The sequence below is a fragment of the Gymnogyps californianus genome, chromosome Z, assembly GCF_018139145.2.
Source record: "Gymnogyps californianus isolate 813 chromosome Z, ASM1813914v2, whole genome shotgun sequence".
NCBI lineage: Eukaryota > Metazoa > Chordata > Aves > Accipitriformes > Cathartidae > Gymnogyps > Gymnogyps californianus.
Genome location: NC_059500.1, coordinates 73,676,276 through 73,701,363, shown reverse-complemented (window position 1 = coordinate 73,701,363; position 25,088 = coordinate 73,676,276). Strand labels below are relative to the sequence as shown.

Below are 25,088 nucleotides of genomic sequence, written 5' to 3'. Positions count from 1 at the left end.
CAGCCCTTACCTCTAAGGCAGAGCATCTATTTACAAATGTAATGAGCCAGATGCCAGTACAGTGGTTAAAAATCAGTTTAGATTTTTTATGGTATATCCACGCATGCAGCTATACAGGATTTGAACATGACAGGAGTTCCCAGTTCTGTATTCAGTGCCGAAGCCCTCTTCATATTCCTCAGCATCTGTCAGAGAAAGCCAAGCCTTAGGGGATTTGGAATCTGATCTGTTCATTTTCCTGTTGTAAGCTGGCATGGAAAACTGACTCTATTAGGCATTTGAACCTGTGCTAATGAAACTCCTGGATCAGAATTTCAAAAATAATTAAAAAAACACCAAAGCAAATGATGATTACTTAAGCCTTATAACTTTAGGCATTGCTAGCTCTGATTATTTTTCCTTTGTTAAGGTGAATTTGTATTCCTATTACCTTTAAAACTCCCTTTTTCTATGAAGGCAGAAGGAAGCTAATATCATGCCAATCAGTAGTCATTCTAGCCAAGCTTGTAGGTAACAAAACAAAAACAGCATCTGTTGGCGGTAGTTTGTCTTGCCCCTATATTAATCCTTCCCTTCTCCTACTGTGTAAAGGGGCAATGAATCACAAGCTGTCTGGTTTGCTATCTACAATTAATGGCACTGAACTGTCCCTGATTTTGGCCATTTCTGGTAGATTTGAGGCAGGACCAGTTCATGACTCATCAAAACATTTCAAGTAACTGCTTTTCCAGTTGAAGAAAAAAGCCGGAAGAATTTCGCACAAGACACCTATTCCTCACTATTTACTACTACTTCTTTATAAGCTACCAGATGCACGGTCTAGGGGATATTTGAGGTCAGGATCAACAACTTATTGCCCTGGTTCATGAACCATGCAATTAATGCCTTGTTTTACTGTGAGGCGACATGGTGAGCTCACCAACTACCTCTAAGCTTCTCCTTGCTATTGTACTTGTTGACTCCAAACTGATCTTCCTGGGAGCAGAAGAAAGGCTGACTGCTAGCCCTGTACTGCAAGAAGAGACAGCTGGAACAATGCTTTGCCACGGGGATGAGCTCCATTATCCGTGGCGAGGAACTCACTCTCCTCCAGAACATCAGCTCACAGCAATCTGGGTGCGACTGGCAAGACAGCTGCCCAGATTTAACTTCGAGGTGCCCAGCGTCATCCTCAGGAAGCCAAACCCTGGTGGTAAGCATTCTGGTTCAGTATCCACCAAGTCCTCTGTCATCCCAGAAAGGCTGTTGTCTTCTGAGCAACTGCTACTATGGAAGGAGGAGTCCACATAATACATTACTGATCGTTAAAGCTTAGGTATTGGCACGCTTTCACTTGAAAGCAAATTTTGGGTAATTACCAGAGTGTGATTTATGTCCACTAGGAAGGTGCCGGCAGGTGTACGCTACTGTTTCACATATATAAATTATACATCAGTTACAGAGTCCCTGTAGCATGTGGTCTAACTGCAAACTATCCTTTGCCAATATGGTGAAGCACTGATAATAGCGCTCAAATGAAACAGCGTACGTTTTGCTGTTGCTCCTCAGCCAATGAATTCTAAGCACATCAGCTATCACTGATAGCAGGAAATGTTACTTGAACTGCATGATAAATCTGGCTGATAGACTAAAGCAGTGCTAGGCAGTTGGGTCGCTGCCATATGTCACGTCCAGACCATTTCTATCGGAAGCTGGAGCTCAGCAGGCTTATGATCTCCATCCTGTGGGTGTATCAGAGATGATTCAGAGGAAGGAAGCTAATGAAAAGTTCTCTGTGCAAAACACGGGACACTACCCACAGCGAGGTGGCTTCTGATCTCTGAGCAAGTGCTCCAATTCCAGTGGAAATAATGGCTGGCGCAGCCATAGTTCTGTGGTTGAGACTAAATGTGCAATACAGAAAATCGAGGTGCACGCAAAGAGGGAATAGGTAACCCTATATTTACATTTCAGGGAATAAAGCAGGGCCCTGTTAATTTCCTGCAGAGATTTGGGACTTGACACTTCAGAGAATATGGGCCTCAAAGCACATCCAAGCACATTCAGGGCTGGAACCTCAAGTTGTCTGCTAATGTGAATGGTGGCATTTACAGCATAGTGCTATGAGCTTCAATTTAGGTTGATCTCCTGCTTCTCTCACGGATGAAATGGAAACCACGAGTCTAAGAATTTGCTGTGATGGGCTTCCAAGTTTTCTAAGAGATGTCGTTAGTTCTTCTTTGGTTTCTACACACACTGGTGAAGCACGAGCGACCAGAACTGGAAGGCTCCTCTGTAGCTGGAGAAACATAGCTCTTTCCTTCTAGAAGGTTGAAGATGTTAATCAATTCACATCTTAAAGACAGAGAACCTGTGAAATCATCAGGTCTGATCTGACATATCAGCAGCTAGAGAATTTTGCCCTGCCATCCTATTTTAGCTTTATGCAAGTTATAGAGTTCATCTGGTTCCAGCTTGAAGTTGCTGACTTTTGTTCTGCCTCCCTCCACTAGCCCCAGGGAGCTCCCCTCTGCAGAGCTGACTGTGAGGCAGGGAGCCCAACAGATCCAACCTCCCTTTAGGGACTCACTTGCACTGAATTTTCATGCTTCTCCCCACTCTCCTATAGGATTCAAGAGTAAGCAACCTGGACTGCTGAATTCAAACAACAGCTGCCAGCTTCTCAAATACTAGAGTGGTCTTAGCTATGGCACGTGGGATGCTAAAGAGGAGCAATCAGTAGGTACCGCAAATCCTTTGAGAACATTCCTATCAAGTCTTGGCTGTTTCTAAGCTGTCCTGTAATTTGTTACTCAGGTGGCTAATTTAGGATTTAAAATGTGGGCTAACCCTGGCTGAGCATTAAGAAGAGCGTTTCCTGAAGCATTAGCTCTACAGATTAGCTTGAAACCAAAGGCATGAAAATTGTATGATGACAATCTGCTGCTACTCTGCAGCTAATTCTTTGGGTTCCCCAGGCAGTGCTTGTCTCTGATACTCACCTCACATGCTCGACTTTGGGGAAAAAAAGAAAAGTGCAGAAATGTTTTAAACTAGGCTTCCACAGCACATCTAGACTCCAGCAGTGGGCAATGCAGTACAGCACCTTTTAATTTCAGTGCCATGAGTTCATAACTCATGAAAAGCTACGCAAAATAATGGACTGCAGAAAGCCATCTCTCTCAAGCAAAATGAGAAGGGCTTATTCTGGTGTCAGGGACAGCACACAGAGCAGGCTGAAGTCTGCAGGAAAACTGCAGAGGTGGGTAGAAAATGCAGGTCACATTAGGTTTTATTAGATAATGTATGAATAATTAAATAAATGGGGCCAAGTTCAGGCAAACACCAGCAATGAATCTACATAGCCCACTTTAGCATAGAGCTAAATTACAATCTCCATTCTGTGGGTGTATTGGAGATAATTCAGAGGACTCAAAGGTTTCAAAAGGTATTCATGTACACAATTTCTGTGCAGGACTCACCCCCAGATTCCACTGTTCATTATGCTTTTTATGCTACCTGCCACTCCATAACTGCTGCCTTTCCAAAACATGCTTCAGGAGTGTCTGAGAATGCTACTGAGCCACAGTGAAGCTGTTTTGATCCCGTGAGATCACAACGCAGCTCAGAAGGAAAATAAAAGTATTCATTATAAATCCTAAAAATCATTTAAGATACTTCTTTCTGTGTGTCCGTGTGTGTGTATATATATGCACGTGTGTGTATATATATGTATGCCTTGAGATCTCAAGCAGAGAACCAAGAGAATCCCTCCACACAGGGCTCTCTCAAGCTCTGCTGCTGTCCTTATTATTTCTGACTAGTAATGTTCACAGATCACATGATGTCAACACATTAAACCCACAGATGCTGGGCAATCTTTGCCCTGTTTTGTGCCTCCTGAGTACTACAGTTGGAAAAAGAATAACAGAAGTGGGGGCAAAGGTACTATTCCTCATTTGGGGGGGAAAAAAGTAAAGGAAGGCACTATATAAAGGAGCCCAATCTCAAGAAATAGTACTGGGCAAGCACTTCAGTTCCATGTTATGCCATTACACTGCAGGGTGACTATGGGTGAGCCCTGTCCCTTCATTTCCCTTGCTGCAAAAAGGGAATAAGTGATACAGATTTCCGTAGGAGTGTGTTTTGGACCCACTGGCAAAGAGCACTAGGTAGCAGCAGTATTTAAAAGCTTTCCAGAGTTGTGCACTGCTACAGCCATAGATGGAGATGGATCTGTGAATCAGAAGCAGATGAAACCCAAGCACACATTAACTGAAACCAGTCCCCAAGGTCTGGCTTCACACATTGTACATCTAACATACCTGCCACAGGAACAATGGAATACTGGTTACCTAGTTCTCAACAACACCTCTGAGAACACAAAAAGGTGAACGGTTTAAGACAACCAGGACATACTGCTATGCTACTTTCATACTCCCCCAAGGAAACAGTTCCTTTTTGGGTAGAGCAGTCAGGACAGTGCTTACTTTTGTGCAAGCTACTGTGTGATATATAGATGAATATAAATCAAATCTGTCACAGAAAGTAAGAACTACCCTTCCGTAAGGAGAGCATAAAACCCATAGATGCATTTCCAGCAGGATGTTTGTCTACATGTTCTATTTTCAAAGCTGTTGTCTCACCAATTGTTACTCACTAGTCAGGTTCAATCTGCATCAGAAAAAGGACTACTCAAACTAGGACAAGACCTTGTTTACTCTAGCAAAACAGAGGACCTGGCAGGTTTCAAGTCAAGAGGCAAAGTACTACATAGTCACCAAGAGCGAACCCCCCGGGGACAGCAAATAATGCAGGCACCTAACACAACACAATTTATTTCTGGTGGTCAGCAGCAGCCTAATGAAGTGGACAAGCAACATTTGAAAAGAAAAGAAAAAAGAAAAAAAATCACTTCCAAAAACCAGCTTCCTAGCGTGTTCGCCACATTTCTTCCTGTGTGTTTTATTCCTCGCAGTCTGGTTTTCTCTCCCCTTTTTTTCTTTTGATTCCACAGTACAGGGGAAATAGTGTATTCATTACCTCTGTTCTACCTTATCTACACCTCTTGAGGAAGGTTTAAAGGGCAGAATGCAGAGAAGAGGTCTAGGCTAGGAAAAGTAGCCAACAGTCTTAATACTTTTTTTCTCCCCCTATTTAGGATGATATTTTCAGTACGAAATATAGGGAAACCCTACTTAATGGCCACCACTAGGGAAAATAGTAGGAAATTGATTCCTTAAGGGAAATTAAGTATGGATTAAAACTTTATAAACCACTTCACAAACCTTTCATCACAAGTTTATTTTTTCAGGAAAAACGAGCATTTAGCTACCACTGCTATTACAGCTGGGAGCATATAATGCTAGTTCTTGATGTAGAGCTCAGAAATTAGGATTGTTGAGATCACATGTGGAAGAATGACAGCAGTTTTCCTGGCCTCATGGGGTAAATCTATTTGTTGAGATTTTTGCCACTTCATAGAATTCTGCCACTGAGCACAAGAAAGATTAGAAACAGCAATACAGGCAAAAACTGAGCTGCCCATCAGCAAAGCTGACTTTCCTCTTGGCGTACAGGTCATAGCACAGGCTCTACCACAAAACAACCAAAGAAAATGCACTTAGGCTTTGAAAATAATTTTTTCCTAACATCAGCATCACCAGCCTTTTCTTCATCTTCCCGAATCTTGAAAAGCAATGAAAAAAGAAGAGAAAAAAAAGATGCATGGATTATATCAGAACAGAAACAGTGATCTGGGGGAAGAAAACTTTATTTCTGTAAAAATGGCCATCTCAAAGCAAATGGGCACATCTGAGTATCCAACAAAACATGAGTACAGAACTCTTATTTGCACGTCTGCAATATATTAGATACTGGACACTTAGTGCCAAAGGTACTGTCCCACATTTATATGCCAGGTAAAATGGTTCGATGTCAACAATTCTCAGACCTGTCTGTCTGTCTTCAGAATTGTGAAACCATCAACCATGCCCACATCCAGCCCACGTGAGCACGGTATGTCACCTTTTCTTTCCTTCTCCATGCTATCCTGTGCTTCTAAACATTCGCTCCTGCATCTTATGACAAATTTAGCTGAAAAGTCTTCAGGCATGGCTGTCCCCTCACACTTATTACAGTGCCAAGTGTCACGGGGCTCTCCTTATGACTGCACTCTTCAAGAACCAGTATGATGCAAATAACCTAGTAACAGTGCAGTAGGAATGAGTAATACTCAAGTCTCTTAGTGCTCTTACCTCTTTGCCACCCATGGCTTCAAACATCTTCTCTAGCTGCACCCTTAGTTGCTGGATGTTATTCATCAGAATGCAGGGCTGAAGGGACAAAAGCAGGTGCCTGTTATTGCTCAGGATGCCAACACATTTTCACCAGTGGTACAGTCTGTGCCTCAACACCCTTCCCCAAGTACCAGCAGATCTGAGTGTCAAACAGGAGGTAGGGCATGCACAGATTTCAGCACTCAAACATAAAAAAGACAAGTCATTTTTTCTGCAGCTTGAAATGGAATGGCCAATTCCAGAAACCCCAGATCAGGAGATCTCTGCTGTTGTATTTTCCTCCTCAGCTTTATCACAGAGAGCGAGCTGACAAGAAATCAGTGTCAGGACAAGGCCAACTCTCTGCAGCTCCTGCCATGCCCTGCAAGAGTCCAAGCTGTGTGACCTCTAGACTCTTAATGCTGCAATGTACTATTGTGAATGGCATACATCCCAGATCAGAAGGGGAACTGCTAGCCAAAGCTGCATTCAGAGACACAGCTGGGTCCTGCCAGGCCAAGCCTGAGAGCAACAGTCAAGGGCAGCCTGAGCAATAGACTCTTCCCTCTGCAGTTACATCCCCAGTACAGGTGTGGGCGATAGTAAAATCATCATGAGACAGACCCAGGGTTCAAAAATGTAAGGCCCTGTTTTATTTAATACATAGAATTTTACTGAATTCAGGATTAAACAGCAAGATAATTAGATGGAGACAACAGTAAACCAAGAGTGCTGCTAAGTACCACATCTACAGAGCAATCTGTGCCCATTTTTTATTTTTTTTTCAATCACCTCTGTGACACACAACCCAGACAGGCACAGTGGAAGTTAATTTCAAGGGGACCTGACAGCCTTTAAGCCCTGCAGATCATCTTCAGGACCTAGTTTTATTTTATGGCCAAGCCAGAATTCAATCTGCAAAAGCATACCAATGATGATAAAAACAATACTGAAAACATTTACACCATCAACATGGTCAGGTGCAATGCGAGAAACTTGGTTTCATCAGGAAAATTATGTGATTCCTCAGGGCAGAAGAGAAGCTCAGCTCAACTCACCAGTTTCTCCTTGGAACAGTAGGACTGGAAGCTCTTGGAGAGGATGTCAGCGTACTGCATCAGCACTTTCCCAATAGTCTGTGAAGACAAGATGTGAGCACTGTTACTTGTCCTCTATCACTGCAGGAGAACTCCAGGAAATAAAACGAAAAAAACATCATACTGTTTTGCATCCCACTAAGGGGAGATATACAGCTGGATGTTGAGGGTATTACCTTAGCAAACCTCCTATTATAATGAGCAACAATGACAGGGTCTGGGCACTCCAGCTTCTTAATGATCTCAAAGCTCTGATTGAGCTGGGTGAAGACATCCACCACTGAGCAAGAGAACAGAGCATGCTCGGACGTTTGCTGGAACTAAAACAGAAGTACAAAGAGTCATTCTCAAATGGAAAGATCTGAAATACACCCATTTCATGGGTGTCTCCATCATCTGCTGTATTGGAGGCAGGACAACTTTACCAAAACCTACATCTTACTCAGAATTAGTCAAAAGCTCTCCAAAAGGCCCAGAGGAGCTAAAGAGCCATTTCTGTTGGGTTATAAGTTTACTGTCCTTCACCAACTATAACATGACAAGCACCAAGGAAATGTAGCATGATGCTGAGACCCTTAATGAAATGTAAGGCTTGCCCGCCAGTTAATGAGGAAAGAAGGAGAGAGTGAAGAGCTTTTTTTAGATTTTCTCAAAATTTAGATATTAAAGAGAATGCTTACATTAGCATCACAGACTACAGTGCCAACAGTCACTGAACAAATGGGAAGGCTCTTGCTCTTCAGTGGGAATACTCAGCAAATTAAGAATAAGATTACTCTGTCAGTCGATTAAGGTCACATTCTCACTGCATGATTAAGTACACAGAAAGTGCCTTATATTTCAATCACCTCTCACAAACACAGAGAGATGAGAGAGCACCAAGCCACTGGCTGACAGATTAACAGCAGCAGAACAGAGCAGACAAATGAATGATATGCACCTTGCTGTTAAACAGCTTTCTGTGACCTGTAGAGAAAAGTCCTAAAATAAACGAGTTTCCCAGTTGTTTAGCAAGCAAAAAGGGCTGCATCCTCCATATGTATGACAGCTGAATTTACAGTGTTGTTTGGTTCTGGGTACTGAAGGATGTAGCGCCAAGTCCTCCACTCAGAGTGACCTACATACCCCATCTTTTTTATCTCTCTCCAGAGCACCATGCAGGAATTCCAAGGAAACATCTTCATTTTCATCCAGCCACTGCATCACAAACTGCTCAAACCACCTGCAGGAGAGACAGGAAAGACAGCAAGTTACAGCAAGAAACAGAGCACACCAACCAGACTCAGACAGTGCTGCGGTTTCAGCAAGCCTTGTGAAAGCTTGCCACTGTTAGATGTCTGAGTGCTGTTATCTGTGTGTGCAGCCAAACCGAAGTTCCCCAAAATACTCCTACCTGTACACAAGTTACCGGTGAGCAGGGCCTGTATCATCACTTGGGCTGGACCAGCCAAACACAGCCTGGCCCAGCCTCTGCAGGCTGTTGGTCCTGAGCTGGTTTTGTCCTTCTCCCCTGTCTTTCCTCTTCCTTGGTACCTTCCCCTTTTTTCCCCTTGAGCACCATCTTTAACTTTGCATCATCTCAGAGCACCTTGTCTTTTCTTCCCCTTTCACCCATGTGCCAGACAGGACAAGGGAGACCTCCAAACCCACTATCTCTGCATGCCAAGAGACAGCACACTGTCCTGCTGCCCATTTGGGTGTACTATCTTTCACGTGAGAGCTGCAAATGAGCATAAAGGGAGGAAAAGAAGTGCCTGTTTTCCAGGGCCCTTCAGCCACTTTATCTGCAGATACAGACGTATTTCTGGAGTGGCAGGAGGGAGAATCAAGGCTAGAAGTTTTCTCCACTTTAATCCCGTTCTTCCTTTCCCCAAGCCTTCTCTAGAACACCCTCCCATTTCTATGGGCTGCTGATCTCACTGTGAGGATGCTTGGGTAAGATTAACTTCTGGTGATAGCACAGCACATCTGTTAGAGCTTGCAGGAAGCTGGCCAGCCCTCTAAGCAGCTCTTCATTGTTTTCTTTTAAAGAAGCACAAACTTAGTTCATGGTAATTGCTGGACCAACAGCCTTGGAGCATGGTGTCCTGGTTTTGGCTCAGACAGCGTTAATTTTCTTCCTAGTACAGTGCTGTATTTTGGATTTAGTATGAAAATAACGTTGATAACACACTGGTGTTTTAGTTGTTGCTAAGTAGTGTTTATCCTAAGTCAAGGATTTTTCAGTTTCCCATGTTCTGCTAGCAAGGAGGTGCACAAGAAGCTGGGAGGGAGCATGGCCACGACAGCTGACCCGAACTTGCCAAAGGGATATTCCATACCATAGGACATCATGCTCAGTATATAAACTGGTGGGAGTTGGCCAGGAGGTGCTGATTGCTGCTCAGGGACTGGCTGGGCATTGGTCAGTGGGTGGTGAGCAATTGCATTGTGCATCACTTGTCTTTTCTTGGGTTTTATTTCTCTCTTTTTTTGTTATTTTCCTTTTCATTACTATTATTATTATTATATTTTATTTCAATTATTAAACTGTTCTTATCTCAACCCACAAATTTTACTTTGTTTCGATTCTCCTCCCATCCCACCGGAGGTGAGAGGACGGGGTGAGTGAGCGTCTGCGTGGCGCTTAGCTGCCGGCTGGGGTTAAACCACAACACATGGTCAAGTCCCCCAAACAGGCAGGTCCTAGAAGCGGGACAGCAAAGTTTGCCTGTGTTCCTTCTCCTCACTTAGGAGGATAAGCTAAATGGTACAGCAGAATTCAAGAAGCTGCTGAAACAGCCACTGCTGTATCTCAGGGAGATGCCTTACATGAGGCGGTGTCTGGAGCTACCTCCTGCACTGAATAAAAGGTTTCTATACAACCCCACCTTGGCCAAATAGGCAAGGTGAGAAGCGACTTCAGTGATGGGATCTTACAGCTGGTTACCCCTCTGTTCTCTGCTCTGTGGGACACATTCACATAGTACAAAAGGGTGTGTGTGTGTGTGTCTATGTGTCTGTGTTTAAGCAATAACATAGCACTTACAGCTTTATTTAAATGTCTGTCTAGGATTTGTTGTGTGCAAGTGCCAACACACGCAGCTGAAGCAAATCTTAATTTCAAATACTACTAAACAGCATTCACAAATAAGGGAAAAAAGTGCCCATGTGTGATTTCAGTCCATACAAAAGATTATTATATGAGCTTCACAGAGTACAGCCTCCTCTAAACAGGCAGCTGTGTTCATAGAGATTGTGCTAATTATGGGCTGAGTTTGCAAAGAACATGAAAGCATGTGCCAGACATGAGAGGGAGATCAAGAGCAAATTCACAGACAGAGCATACCAGATAGCCTTAAATTCTCTCTACACTTTGAAATATAAAGCACATCAATGCTAATATTGGAAATTGTAACTGACACAGTATTAAATGCCAACAGCAACCTGCCTATGCAGCCCTATTTAATATAGACAGCAACGGTGGAACATTGTCATAGACACAGGGACTTCCTGTATTATGGAAAAATTCCTTCTGAATGGCACTTCAGGCTCCTAAGTCAGCATATTTTGGAGTGTGCTGCAAGTTTCTTGAGCTTTCAACATTTTGTTTTAAACTATAATAGTATATTTTAAAGCAACAGCTCAATCCTTAGAAAAGAACTCAGGTAGTTTACAAGGAAGCAACTACACATCTTCCACCTGTTTCACAGTTCCCAGGCTGCAAGTTGCTGACTGCTTCACGTGTCATAGGTCCAAGTAATCCACGCAGGGTTACTTGTTTGTGCCCGAAGCCACAATTTTCACACTGAGAAGTAGAGCAACTTCCTGATTATCATTCATCTTTAGTTATTGCACCACATTCATAAGAAAGGGCCATTCACTGCTGAGAACAGTCATTGCCCATTTTTATGGCTACTGTACGTTGATATACAAAATCAAGTGCGTAGGTATTTTACTGTTTTACCAAATTGTCTAAACAAAGGTGGCAAGGAAAAAGGTACTGCTGAGTGGCTGGTCGTGGTGGTGGTGTGTTTTCTCCCCCTCCCATTAAAAAAAGCATTACCTCCAGAAAGAGGTTTAATATGAATGTTTAAGTGCAAAGTGAATCACTTCCGTCAGGAAATTCTGTAACGACATTTGCAAAGCCAGCCTCAACTTTGTCCTTTATTGGCTGGCAGGAAAACACAAGAGATATAAATCATCTATAAATACTTCCAGTCCCTGGGCACGTTCAGGAGCAAAACGTGCTTTGAGCTGTAACACAAACCTAGAGTTATCTTAGGCCAAATACCCCTTACAGTGTTTCACTATCAGGTCTTGGGCTGCTGAGCAAGTGAACGGGGGACTCTGAGGACTACGAAGGCAACATATCCAAAACGATATTCAAAATTATCTAGCACAGAAGCTAATAAAAATAATCTGATTTCATGCAGAAATAGCTTCAAAATGTTGTTATATGGCAAATATCTTCTTCCTTGTCTGCTTCAATTACTGATCTAGAAGCAAACGCTGTAATGACTCACGCACCAGCACACAAGGCAGAGGCTCACGGTGCTGCTTCAGAGACATTCTGTGCTTGCAGGGGTCAGCACAGCCTGACTTGAGACAGCACAGCCAACCTCTTCAAATGGGGTTTGCACAGAATACGCCTCAGTCCTGCCTGCCGGGAAAGGGAGCGGTGCTTTGTGACTAAATGAAAGTTTACCTCTGTTGGTTGCACAACAGTAACGCAACACAAAAGGCTGCAATTTCAGCTTGGCCATGAGCCCAGCTCCTGTGGTCTCAGACTTTACAGGTGAATTAATCTTGTTCATTTGCTGTGTTGATGCATGTGGGTACCCAACGAACATCCTGTGGGCCTTGGCAAGCGCAGAGGCAAGAAGGTAGGCAGGGTTTCAAAGAGTAAAAGAATAAATACTATGTTTGATGAAGTGAGTCAGAAGAATAAGACAGGATTTCAAGGGAAGGAATGCCTTCCCCCACCAGAGAGGAGGTAGTCTCCAGTACAGCTACAATACTAGCTGCATGCTAACATCAGTATTAAAACAAAACATAGAACACTTATTTACACATCTAAAAAGCTAGGGTTTTTCAGAAACTGACACTTCACAGCTTTTAGCTGGCAGCTAAAAAGTGAAGAGAGGAAGTTTTGAAGATCCACTCCCAGCTATGTTGCTACTTCAGTTTCAGAAACTGCTGCTGAATTTCAGAAAATAAGGGGCGTATAAAAACTTCAGCTTCAATACTCTGGAGCCTTCACTTTATTCAATCATATCTCAAGGCTATCAGAAACATGGTTTCTCATAGTTTCAACACGAAAAGCGAGTTTGTGGATAGCCTCTTGTCTGTCGAGTAGACAGACAACTCAGCTGTTCTCTGGACAGCAGCAATTTAGTTTCATCTAAAGAGTTTACTGATGTGCAAACCTGATGCGTGGACTCCTTTGTTTAAGGAAGCTTCAAGACTAAAAATACTTGTATTGAAGCAAATCAAAGGACAAAAGCACATTGCTGTAATGGATACCAAGGGGATATTTCATGACAGGTGAAGGTTATGGTTGAAATAAACATCACCTTTGTCTGACAATGTGGCTATTGTACTAAAATACAAGAGTGAAGTAACAAAGTCAGCAGCTGCAAATGTACAGGAGCACTGAAGCTCTACCACAAAGGCCAGCAGAGCAGAACAGTCTGCAAAAGACTGCAGAACGAAACCGAGCATCATTATCCTGATTACACAGGAGAAAAAGAGAGATTAAGAATATCTGATGGCTTGCCTGAGACTGCACTGACTCAGAGGCACAGCAAAGAGAACGGGGCTTCTGAGACTGTCACTCCAGCACCCTGTTCACTGAATTAATGCCTCTCACTGACCTTATTTGTTAAGCAAGGCCCATAGCCCAAGCCAAGCAATTATGCCAACTGCCTCAAGTCTTATTAATATGCAGCTAGCACCAGGCTTGAGGGACTGCGTGCACCACAGGATGGGAAAAGAATTCAAAATGCCAAACTGGAAACACAGTCCAAGCAAGATATTTTTTTCAAGAGGGGCAAGTGTAAAGTGCTGCATTTAGACAGCAGTGAACAGTCATATACAGGATGGGAAGAACACCTAGGTACGACACTCTGTTGAGGGTGCCTGGGGGCTGGCCTGTGGCCCACTGGAGGCATCACTAGTCAACAACACCACTGAAGGGAAAAAAAAAAAAAAAGGCTGCTATCAACCCAGCATGTGAGAGCAGCAGCACCACCTGCAAGGCAATGCAAGGCAAGGTCTAGATGAAACATCAGTGTTTCAGTCTGTGTGTTGTATATCCAGACACAGACCAGCTGGAGAGAGGCGAGTAAACCTCACTTACAAGGAAAGCTGGGAACAAACGGGAACGAGCAGAAGACTGGGAAGGGACATGAGAAAAGCATTTTACTCTTGTAAAACAGGAACAATTTGCTCTCCGTGCCCAGGCTGGTAGGACAGGACATAACAAGCTCAAACCAAAGCAAGAAAGATTTGGAGGGAGAAGAACGGGAGTGTGTTAAACCCCACAAACCGAACGGAGGGGTAACAGTGAAGCACAGGGAAAACAGGTGTTTGAAGGAGATGTGGAGCAACCATCACTGAAGGCCTCTGAGAATCAGTTAAACACTGGTCAGAAACAACACATTTGCTTTTGCCTTAGGCCAAGTGTGGGACTCTAGCTACAGTATTCTCTCCAGGTTGCTCAGACAACTTTTTGGGCTCATTGAGAGCGACAGCTTATCTGATGTTTCCAACTAAACCACCTGGTCTTACTTAAAAAAAGAAAACATTACCTTTACTTACAAATCCTGTTGTGTGTGTACACATTTGACATTCATACACACACATACAGACATACAGTACATATAGATAAAGCTGTATCTATTAACACAAGAATGTAAGTATACATCCAGAAGTCTGCTGTTCCAAGAATTGAGCAAAGCCCACACTGCAGGCACAAAGTGGCTTAAAGACTGTCTATGCCATTGCTAAAGCTTTTGAAATCTTGGGAGGTACTGTACAATAAGGGATTGAATTGTGTCAGGGACAGTGGCACAGAACACCAGAGGGGACAAACAAGCACATAAACACAGAAAATCAGGAGTGAAGAACGGTGAAGGCAGCCACAAGAGAACCAAATGACTACCTTCAAGGTAACACAAGGAGACAGATAGTGGGGATCTACTACAGGAGACATAACACACTCACGCTGGATATTCAGGCACTTTTCCCTTGAAGGCAGGCAGATCACGAACATATTCATTGTACAGCCACTTCACTTTGAAGTGTAAATTCATATAGTCTGCACTTTTACACAGTCTGTGTTTCTCATGCTCTGTAAGAAAGGAGAAAAAGCAGTTAGGTCTGAATTTACCACTATCACTGCATCAGGCACAGGAGGGTCTTCTAAAGCATGTCCATAGTATGCAATGGTTTTGAGGATGAAGCACCTATAGAGCCACAAAATCTTCACGACACAGGATTTTGGCAGCAGGCCGGGGGTTTTGGTGGTTGATCGTTGGGGCTCTGGAGTTTATTTCTGTAGCTCCAATTAATACTTCCATTTGTTAAAGACTTTTTGGTTGTCAAAACAATAAAAATCGACCAATCTCCTATGGCCTTTCCATTTAACATATGACAGTCCAGATTTCATCTTTGCAGGAAGCAAATCAAGGAGAGCAAATCTGTTCATTTCTAGATGTAAACAAGGCAATACTAACATGTTACGCTACATCCCCTAAGAGACAAGAGTAGAAAGCATCAAATTCTTTAAAGTTTGACAGTGTGGGTCACAAGCAAGTTCAAACAAGCTACATAGGAGCTGGAGCCTTCCCTGATCCCCACTTTGGAGAAATTCATGACACTTCACTTCCAGAAGGCAACTGTTCTCTTATTTGTATTGCCTACCTGAGCACAGTCCACTGAAGCGACCCATGAATATCTACCTGCTGCTGAGCCTCCTCCTCCTGCTAGGTTCTGTTACGTTTTTGTAGCCAGGCTATGTCAGGACAATGCAGCTCCTCCCTGTATAATGCACATACCTCCACAACACGACCCTTCCCACACACCTATGCTGCTAAAGCACTTGCCATACTCAGACCTACGTTTCTGCAGAGATCATCTCCCTAGACCACTGCTCCCCCTTCTCTCTCACAAGAAATGTATGCTCCATGTCTTCGCTTTCAAGGCCCTTCACAGCTTACGTCCACACTACCATCTTTCAGCAGTTGACTCCCACCTCTGATCAGCCCACAATCCCTGTTTTTAAACTACTTGTTAAGTTCTCCCAAAAGCATCTCAATGCTTTCTCCCAAGCCACCCCTCATGTGCTTACACAGGCAGCTCCTTCTACTGCACTGCTTTTCTTCAAAATCCTCCTTGAAAAGAATAAAATTAATTCCTTTTTCATGATGCTAAGAGTACTCAGCACCTGGCTTTTGCCTGCACTGCAATCCTGAATTATCAGCTGACCATTTCTGCACCACCGCCTCCTAGTGCCGCCTGTCCATATCCATCTCTTTCTTCTGTCAAGCTTCAACAGCATGAATACACTTTGTGCCAGACTTCTTTGTTCACTCTAGCACCACAGCAAGCTGCTAGTCCTTGACTACAGTGTGAGATATGAGACTAAAACATACATGATTTTGGCTTAGACTCGGGGTTTTTTCCCCAAAATTTGACTTCAGACTCGTCTTCCTACCTTTCATGTGGTTACCTCATTATTGATGTAACTTTCCAAGGGCATCACTGCTGACGTGTAGACAGGATCGAACGATGTTAAAAAGTGGAAGTCTTTCTCTTAACTTTGAATGGCTTTCATGTAGGACTTCGGTACAAGTATCCACTAACTGAATATATGCAGATGTATGTATATGTGTATATGTAGATGTATGCACACGCGAGCAATACATGCTACAGATACTCATCAGCAGAAGATATGTCTTAATGATGTAAAATGGCCCCAGCTTTCTAATCAATTACCTGACAGACAAGCTTATCTCACAATATCATCATCTATTTTCATGTAAATGTGAATTCTTGCAACTATTTCAAAACATTAAGAAACTTCCACATCCCTCTTGAGGCTTCAACAACATGCACAAGAAGAAAGGCCAAATAAATTATGAATTACCCAACTGAAAACACAAATCCTAAAGAACTTTTCAAGCATAATTATTCCATAAGCCTTGTCAACTCCCAAGCAGTGGAAGACTCCAGTGAGTTGTTTGCAAACCTCTGTAACAGTGTAATACATATTTCCTTCTAATTCACATGTAGCAGACCCACACAGACACAATCTCAAAAAAAAGAAACCCAATCTTTGCTTTAAGGAAATTAAAATGCTCAATATCTGAGAGATATAGTCCCCAGGGGTGATGGTTCGATGGACAAATTACTTTATATGTGCTACTATTTCACATGTACTATGATCCATTACTCTCCACAGTGAACTTGCCTGTATTGGAGCCAAGGAAAGTCCATTCCTGTTCTACATTAATAAATCTAGTATCTTTCTTGAGCACTAAGGAAGTATGAGTATACTCAGTGTCTGAACTGCTGACCTCCCCTCAAGAACAACTGCAGAAGAAAATACAAAGCTCTCTCCACAGATCTAAAACTGGAAACAAACACAGCAATAACCGTGCCTGCTTAGCTCCCTGTGAGAGTGAGGAAATCAATGGACAATTACAACTTCATTAACTTTGATATGTGCTGCCACCCAGATGCTGTTCCCGCCCGCATGGGGAAAGTGCTGTTCTTGCAGAGGGAAGGTCTGACTTGGAGGTACAAAGGACTCAAGTCAGACTTATTTCCTCAAAATTAAGCAGTGCACTAAAAGCAAGTAATTCAAGCCTTTTCCTGTTTTTTAGGACATTTAAAACACTACTATGTTGCAGAAGAGGAAGATGCAAAGCAGCCACGGAAGCATAAGCCCAAGGACTGCTACTAGGACTACCTAGCCATCTAAGCGGTAAAGGAGAGGCTTGACACCAAGGGGATAAAACTACAGGAAAGTAAAAGAAAGAAGGAGAGGTCTTACCACCATAAAAGAGAACTTTACGTATGCGAAAGAAAGGTGGGGCTTGTGACAGAGAAAAGACAAAAGTGAACTATAACAGCTCAAACATGCTGGAGGACAAAGAAAGCCAACAAAGCGCCAAAACCCCCTCACCCCCAACTGCTCGTACCATCTGCCTTCCCCCCTTCAATGGACCCTGCACAGTTTTGATCAGCTGCTTTCTTTGTAAAGGGAAAAGTTTAAGAGCCCTTGAAGGTGACATGGAAACACATCAGCCAGAGGCATACTTTGAAAACCCATTTTAGAAAAAGTACAGTGAAGACGATGGGAGCCATCAGTCTTAGCACATTTCTATTCTGCTTTATAACCTGCTGACTTTTAAAGAGCTTAGCGGCAGCAACAGTGGAAGAGTGCACAGATATTTTGCAGCAACTGATGTGTTTTATCCTGAAAAGACCACAGAGTTCTGTAAGTCTCTCACATTTCCTCAGCAGATTTCATCTGCAAACAGTCTCCTCCGGAGAAGAGCTTTTAGGGTCACTAAGGCCATATTATTAAGGCATTAATAGGTAACTGCTTCCTAGCAGCATCTAGTGTCATGTCCAGTTCTGTTTTTCAGGCAGGGAACAGGACTTCCACCACATACTTAATTCGTGGATTTTTTTCTTGATTGTCAGCCTACTTTCCATGGGTTAATTTCTAGCAAGTAATGCTGAATTTCTGCAAAGAAACTGTAATAGGTACTGAGGCTGTTGAAGCATTAATACTTTAGACAGCTGGCATCTGTGTGTGCATCTGATCCCCCTCCCCTTATTAGAAGTGAGAATGCGGCAGAATGATTTATTTCAATCCTGCCCGCCAAGTCTATTCAGTCTCTCTTCCTATCAGAGATGCTTCCAATTTGCAACTCTCCTAATGCTGATGTGTCCAAAATAAGATGAACCATTGCTGTCAAAGATGAAATTGATTTTCTATTACTGTCTTCTAATGTCTTCCTAGTAAAGAGAGAGCAGAAGCCCTCTTTGCTCAGGGTGTTTGTGCTTCCTGGCTCACAGAGGTTTCACAGAGGACAGCGAGAAAACTAGTAACTCCAGTTACCAGTGTGCTTACAAGGAGGCTATCCAGCTGCTGAGCACCAGTCAGCGTCCCAGAGGTGGAGCTAACTGTATGACTTGGAAAAATCATCCTCTATGCTACAGTGACTCCAGGGTAGCATGATCTTGCCAGCCAAGTCTGGGCCACACAACGTGTCTATCTGATCTGTTTCGCTCTTGGATTGATGGGGAACAAGGGACACTTCTCAATGCCTTGTCCTGTACTGCCTTCACCAGCAAGGAGGGAAGCGCCAAGTCTGCTGTTCACAGTGCCCTGAGCTGTCGCCGCTTTGAGGGAGAGAGAAAACAAAACAAGCGTGGTAGATCCTGGAGCTTCAGCTGTGTCTCAGAAGCTGTCTCCTTAGGGGAGACGAAGGCATTAGATGAGTCTGGAGTGCACTTGCCTTCCAGCAGTCAAACACACTGCTGCAGTGACTGTTGCTACCAGTTGCTGAACATATTTTAAATAGAAAATAGGTGTTTCATTTTCATGACTTGAACGTTTTACACATTAGCAATCTAACTCTTCAGAAGGTGCCCAAAGGACACATGCTGCAGCATCCACAGGCTAGCAAGACTTCTGGTTCTGAAGCCCCTAAGCACTGTATTCTAGGTATAAATTAGGATTTATACACTACCCTGCACAGGCTGCACGGTGCACATGGGGGTAAGCTCCAGCTGGGACAGGCATGGTTAGCAGCCACCCATGGGGAAAAAGGAAAACAACTCACTCAGCCAGGCACTGCTGTCCAGTTCAGAGAAGCCGTCTCCCACCCAAGCCTCCCAACTCTGTTCCACACTGCATATTGGAGAGCAATGTGGAAGCATCAGGCTGGAAGGAGGGAGGGGGTAGTTTCACACAGCCAGGCCAGCACTCTTTCTACACCAAAGCCATTGCATGGCCTTCATGCTAGAAGAAAATTTACTGCCACTGCAGACTGAAAGGACCAGAGATCCTCAAGCGTCACCCCAGCCAGGAGGGAAGGGACAGAGCCACACATGAACTGGAGCTCTGACCACAGCAGTTACTCTTCATTATACTTTATCTGCATCTTAATGCCTGTGACCCAGCAAAGGGGCTATTGCCCAGAACTGCTCAGCATACTGGGTACCATCAAAAAACAACTGGAGTGACTAGTCAGAACAGGAGTCTCCTTACAGCACATACCCTCCATTTCTGCAGCAGCAGTATGGTCTTTCAAGTCTTCTTTGCAGGTATGCTCATCACCGGCATAAAACTACAGGACACTAAAGCTAATATTAGCAACTACATCCAAAGTGCTAAAACTACAGGTAACATGAAAGTCTTTGAGTACTCACAACTATAAACTCTACCAAGGAGCATGAACTTACCACTTGGTGAGGTGAATGAGCTCATGTTATCCAGAACTTAGGAACAGAACATAAGGGAAAACACGATGAAGAAAGTTAGAAGCAAGAGTTATACTCTGGGTTCATGTGCACACATCTCCACAAAACAGATTAGCTTTTGTTGCAGAGAGCTCCTGATGCATGCAGATCTTGGAGCACACCACAAATGCACCCAGGGATTACTCCACAAACTGGCAAAGACAGGAATATGAAACTCTTGGTGTAGTTAAACTGGTAGAGATATTAGCAACTCAAACTGAGAAATGACAGAGCCAAGAGCTGAGGACAGCAAATCTAACCATCATCCTTCACATCACCTAATCTGTTTCCTTTAATCCTTTTTTTCCCTCATTTAAAAAAAAAAAATGAGGTGAGCTAATCCAATCATCTATATTTAAAATACATGTAGTAAGGCCTGTAATTGAATTATTGTAGAGCTTTTTCTAAAGGTTATCTTCGTAAGTTTCTGGAGAGCAAAGCAGTGAGGAATCACACTTGCTTCAGACAGAATTCTGCACCCTGAGGATTTCCTGAATATGTATTTGGAAGAGACACACACCAACACAGACTCTATCATTGTTCAATCGTCCTGCAGGACTTGCACAGCTAGAGTACAAATACATGTACCATGCAGTTTTTCAGCTTTCGTTCAAAATGCAAACCCTTCCCTGTCCATCAGCTGCCTTTGTGTCAACTTTTCTCACCAAGAAATACTTTGAAGAGGGATGCTCTTTCCGCAAGTATTTGCTATGCACTGATGAACTCATGGGTGGAAATATTATGACAATCCTTGTATTAAGAAGCTCACAAGTAACCAGAAGGATGTCAGGAAAAGCTAAAATAAGCCCAGATTCACCGGGGCGGGGGGGGGGGAGTCAAAGGGGACATGGTGTGAGATGTGAACAGAGAAAACCTGGGAGGCAGAGTTAACCTGGTCACTGACAATCAAATAGAGCCATTTAAAAGAGGAAAAAGATCAAAGTCATGTCCCCTTTGACAGTCAAATTCACACACACACAATCAGTAACCTTTTTGCAGCTGCACTTTGGATGCAACAGGGAAAGGGAATCTTAGGAAAGTCAGCAGCTAGATCTGGAGAGATCCAATTCTCATGGCTGCTGATAAAGGAGGAAGATATGCCACTTTCAACACATAGAAGCGCAAACTGCATTATAAATCACTGAGGGTGAGTGCACAGGGGTAAAAAAGGACAAAACGGAAGGAGCCAAAATGGTTTGCAGGAGCAAACAGTTTCTAGGGAAAGTGAACAAGAAGTTATCACAGTTGCCTTATCTCTAACACATGAGCAAGTAGTGACAGTCACTAGAAAAGACTCTTCAACATAGTTAGTAGGTCTTAGTTCTTCTTCCCAGTGCCTGTTCTTACACCAACACGACCTCACAAAACAAAAGGCACTGTGTGGTACAAGTGTATATAAAAAGTTCCTAACACAGAAGGGAGAACATTTCATCCTGACCTGCAGCCTGCTGAATTCAAGCCTAGAGCTGGCAAAGGGTGTCCCTCCACTTTACAGTCTCTACCCCTGTTGCATTGACAGAGACTAAGAAATAGGTGGAGTCAATCTTCTTCACTTACAGAGCAACCCCACAGACTGTTCCCAAAGAACAAAACGCAGGAAACTCTCTTACTGGCAGCAGGCTTTTTCCAGCAGTCTGAACTAAGAGTCTAATAGGCTGTCACTCCTATAAGTGAGCTTAGATCAAAATGGGGACAAATGGATTGAGCATAATTTTGTGAGTGACCAAAGGCAGTAACTTGACTTGGTTTTGGAATATGAATACAGCTAGCATGCCATAGGCAGCACTGGCACTTCTGTTTTATCATAATATCACCTTATAGATGATCATAAAGCCTGACCTTGCAAAATACTGGGAAAACAACTGCTTCTGCAGCTGCAGAGCAGTTGGGAGCTGGATGCTCTGAACCTTCTAAGAAGATGATTACATTGTGCAAATGAATTTATAGAACTAAAACCAAGTTCAAACCAAGTTCAGAAACTGTAATCGACCATCAGAAGGGTACTGCAAGTAGCAGAATTTCCTTCTGGGATTTTTCTGGGCTCTGCATGCCTAACTCATTTTCAGAAACAGTAAAATTTCTCCTTTACTAGGAGTCTGGTGGAATTATGCAAAGAGTAATTCAAAATGAAGATGTCTGCAGCAGGATTTGTTCTAATAGCATGTTTCTCCCAATGGCTTAGACCATCTACGCTGTATCATCCAGGGAACTACAGCCCTGGCACAACCCAGAGTCCACCTACTTTTCCAGCCTTTTCTACCATTGTACATTGCAGAAAGAAGCTGCTCCTGATCTAAGCCATCATATGCTCAGGTCAAAGTGAACTTCTGATTTCAAACCAGCTGAGATGACAATAAACAGCTTGCAACACAGCCTGACACATAGGTCTAGAGCTCATGCAGGTCTCAGCCTCAATTCTCACCCATAAAGCAGCTGTCCACAAACAAACCACTAGAAATCCCTACTTCAAATAGTGGTGCTACTAACGTGCCTCATTTATACCAAATGGATGGAGAACAAGAGATCAGTAACAAGTCAGCTGGCAGCAGTGAGAAATTTTCTTACCTTCCATGGCATATTTCATATCCTGGGCAAAAAGACTCCACATCACCTCTGCGCTGATCTTCCCAACAGCAAGCTCCTGAGGAAACCTGAGGGGACATTTGGGAAAGGCTTTGGCATGTATCAGAGCAAAGGGCTCTTCTCTATTCAGCTCTGAGCTAAACTACAGGCTGAAAAGCTCAACATTACAGACGCATCCTTCACCCTAGATAAATGACCAGGTGGAAACTGGAGATCATGGACTGGATTCTGTGACATAGATTAAATAACCTGAAAACCACACTGCTGTTGAGACTGGTTTTAACTCAAAAAGCCAGGCCCTGGATGTCTCTCCTAGAAGAGATGCATACAATAATTCTGGGAATGTGACCTCAATGCCCTTGCACCTTTTCCTCCTTTCTTGTCCATATTTCTTTTTTTTTTTTTTTCCTTTTTTTCTAGGGTTACTAGGCTGACAGGTGAACACTAATCAGGTGTCCCTGCCATGTTAAATCAATGATCACTAGGGCATAATCCAGCTCTTTGTGCATAATACCTTGTCAGATTATCTCCCTCTCTCCTGCCCTGTGGGACTGTTGGAGGAGTATCCACCAGTTAAACAGATCAGTTTCAGGTTCCTTTCCAATGCTGTGCCAACCCCACCCAATGCAATCTCCCAGTGCTGCACTGAACACCACGTTCCTAAATCACAGCGTAAGGTGTTGTCACCACGGCACCACTGTGTGCATTAAAGTGCATCCCAGAACTGCTCAACATCAGAAAAAACCAAAAGAACTCTCACCCCATTTTCAGGTGCCTCCCTGAGTTCAGGATTGTAATAATCAGGGTGTTTGTGCTCGAACGCCATCGTAACTGAACCTTTTGAAACTCTTCCATCCCAATCAAAAAGAGTTATTTATATAGACAGAGACAGATAAGACAGAAAGACAGACAGACAAGATAAGTACTTCTATAAATACACAAGTGACAGAAGAGATAGAAAGCAGTTTAACAAATAAAGCAGAGCACACAGAGACTAGCCATACAGGACATGGAAGATTCTTACTGATTCAGGACTGGGGTATAAGAATTCTTGTCCTCTTCTATGATGGAAACTATCAAAGTGATGAGCTTGGGCCAGAAATCCAGGTTCCTGATGCTAGGGCCCTGTTCCTCAGGAGGAAGGTCTTGATTTTTGTTCTGGGAAGGAAGCCATTGGAAAACCAGTGTAAATTTAAAGGGGAAAGAAAAAGCTGGCAAATGTAGATCTCCATACCAACTCCAAACACTAATTACCTGTGGACCCTTTCTTCTGAAGAGCTTAAAGTTATTAATGTCTGCTGGCAACTTGCATGATCTAATGCAAAACACAGTAACGTGCCAAACCATGTTACTTACTGGTGGCCTCAAACCCAGATAATCCCGGTTTTGTCATTTACCATGCCAAGAGCAGGTCAGGCTCCAGGAGACCTGCTGAGACATCATTTGCTCTAAGCTTGTTCCAAATACTTGCTTTTTAGGCACCTGGGTTGATGACTATATCCATGTTGACACATTGCATGTGCATTACTGCAGAGTGGCTAGTAAAGCTCTCATGGATTTGAAAACAGTTTGTGTCTAGAGCTACCTCCTCTGCCCAGTGCAGGACACTGGGTGCTAGAAAAACAAGGCTTGAGGTTTATCTATGCTAAAGACAGTTTTCTTGATCAGTCAACATTTGCTCTAATTGGGTTTTGCTCACTCAAAGCTGCATCAAACCTTCCCTTCACAAATAACTGCTCATGAAAAAATAGCTGAGGCTGGCAAAACGAATCGTAATTAGTTAGTGTAAAACAATTATCATCTTCCACTTACTAATTAGTGCTCATTAACTGATTACAAGTTTTGTGCATTCAGAAGATAACAAGTCATGTCATTTTGTTTGTGTTGGCTTTTTATATCAATTAGTATTCTTGTTATTATCTTAAGAAAATCAGAAACTTGGATTTCTGCCCACTTATCAGCTACTCACAGGATCTGTCTGGTACTCGCGACTGTACAGCTCATGACAATTGTTGAAAATGTACTCATAGGTGGAGTTGAGGCAAGCTTTTACACAGTCCTTCACTACCTGGCTGGCTCGGGGTGGACTCTGCAGCTCTTGGACCTGGCAAGGAGACAACAAAGAGAGTCAAACAAAGCACTGTTCATAAATCAAACAGGGAAAGATCAAGTCACCCGTTTGGGAACTACCCAGGACTTGGTGGATCTGCTTTCAGCGACTTGTGCTATCAGTGACCTGAAAACATGAACGGGTCACTCTCCCCAGGCATAAAACAGCAGTGACAACACTTATGTCCTCGCTGGATCATTTGGAGCACAAAAGAGATTTTGAAGTGCCCAGGAAGATTCTTCAGAATAAATAAATCATGTGGCTTGATATGTGTATAATCTGAGTCAAGCACACACAATTTCTGCTAGATTTATAGGATTTTGCTATGAAGCCAGCAAGCAATCTTTTCCAACATTGGAAGAACATGCAACAGACTAGCAGAGCACATTACATCTGAGGTGGAAAGTCTTGCTGAAGACCAAACACTCGCATGCCTTTAAATACAAAAACTTTCTTTAAGGACATCTTTCATCACAACCTTTATTGAATTTTAAAGCACACCAGAATCCTTAGGGACAT

General features: G+C 43.2%; 1 protein-coding gene across 1 annotated transcript in view; it reads right to left on the bottom strand.

Annotated features, from left to right (window-relative positions):
• The window catches only part of LOC127027870 (protein unc-13 homolog B-like), a 188,294-nt gene that overhangs the window by 29,049 nt on the left and 134,157 nt on the right, over nucleotides 1-25,088 (bottom strand). The window contains exons 21-28 of the mRNA XM_050913751.1: nucleotides 24,429-24,563; nucleotides 23,484-23,617; nucleotides 22,442-22,527; nucleotides 14,561-14,687; nucleotides 8,480-8,576; nucleotides 7,531-7,674; nucleotides 7,316-7,393; nucleotides 6,237-6,314 (exon numbers count right to left, since the gene is read on the bottom strand). Coding sequence (XP_050769708.1) covers nucleotides 6,237-6,314; nucleotides 7,316-7,393; nucleotides 7,531-7,674; nucleotides 8,480-8,576; nucleotides 14,561-14,687; nucleotides 22,442-22,527; nucleotides 23,484-23,617; nucleotides 24,429-24,563 — 879 coding nt within the window. The remainder of the gene's footprint in view (nucleotides 1-6,236; nucleotides 6,315-7,315; nucleotides 7,394-7,530; nucleotides 7,675-8,479; nucleotides 8,577-14,560; nucleotides 14,688-22,441; nucleotides 22,528-23,483; nucleotides 23,618-24,428; nucleotides 24,564-25,088) is intronic.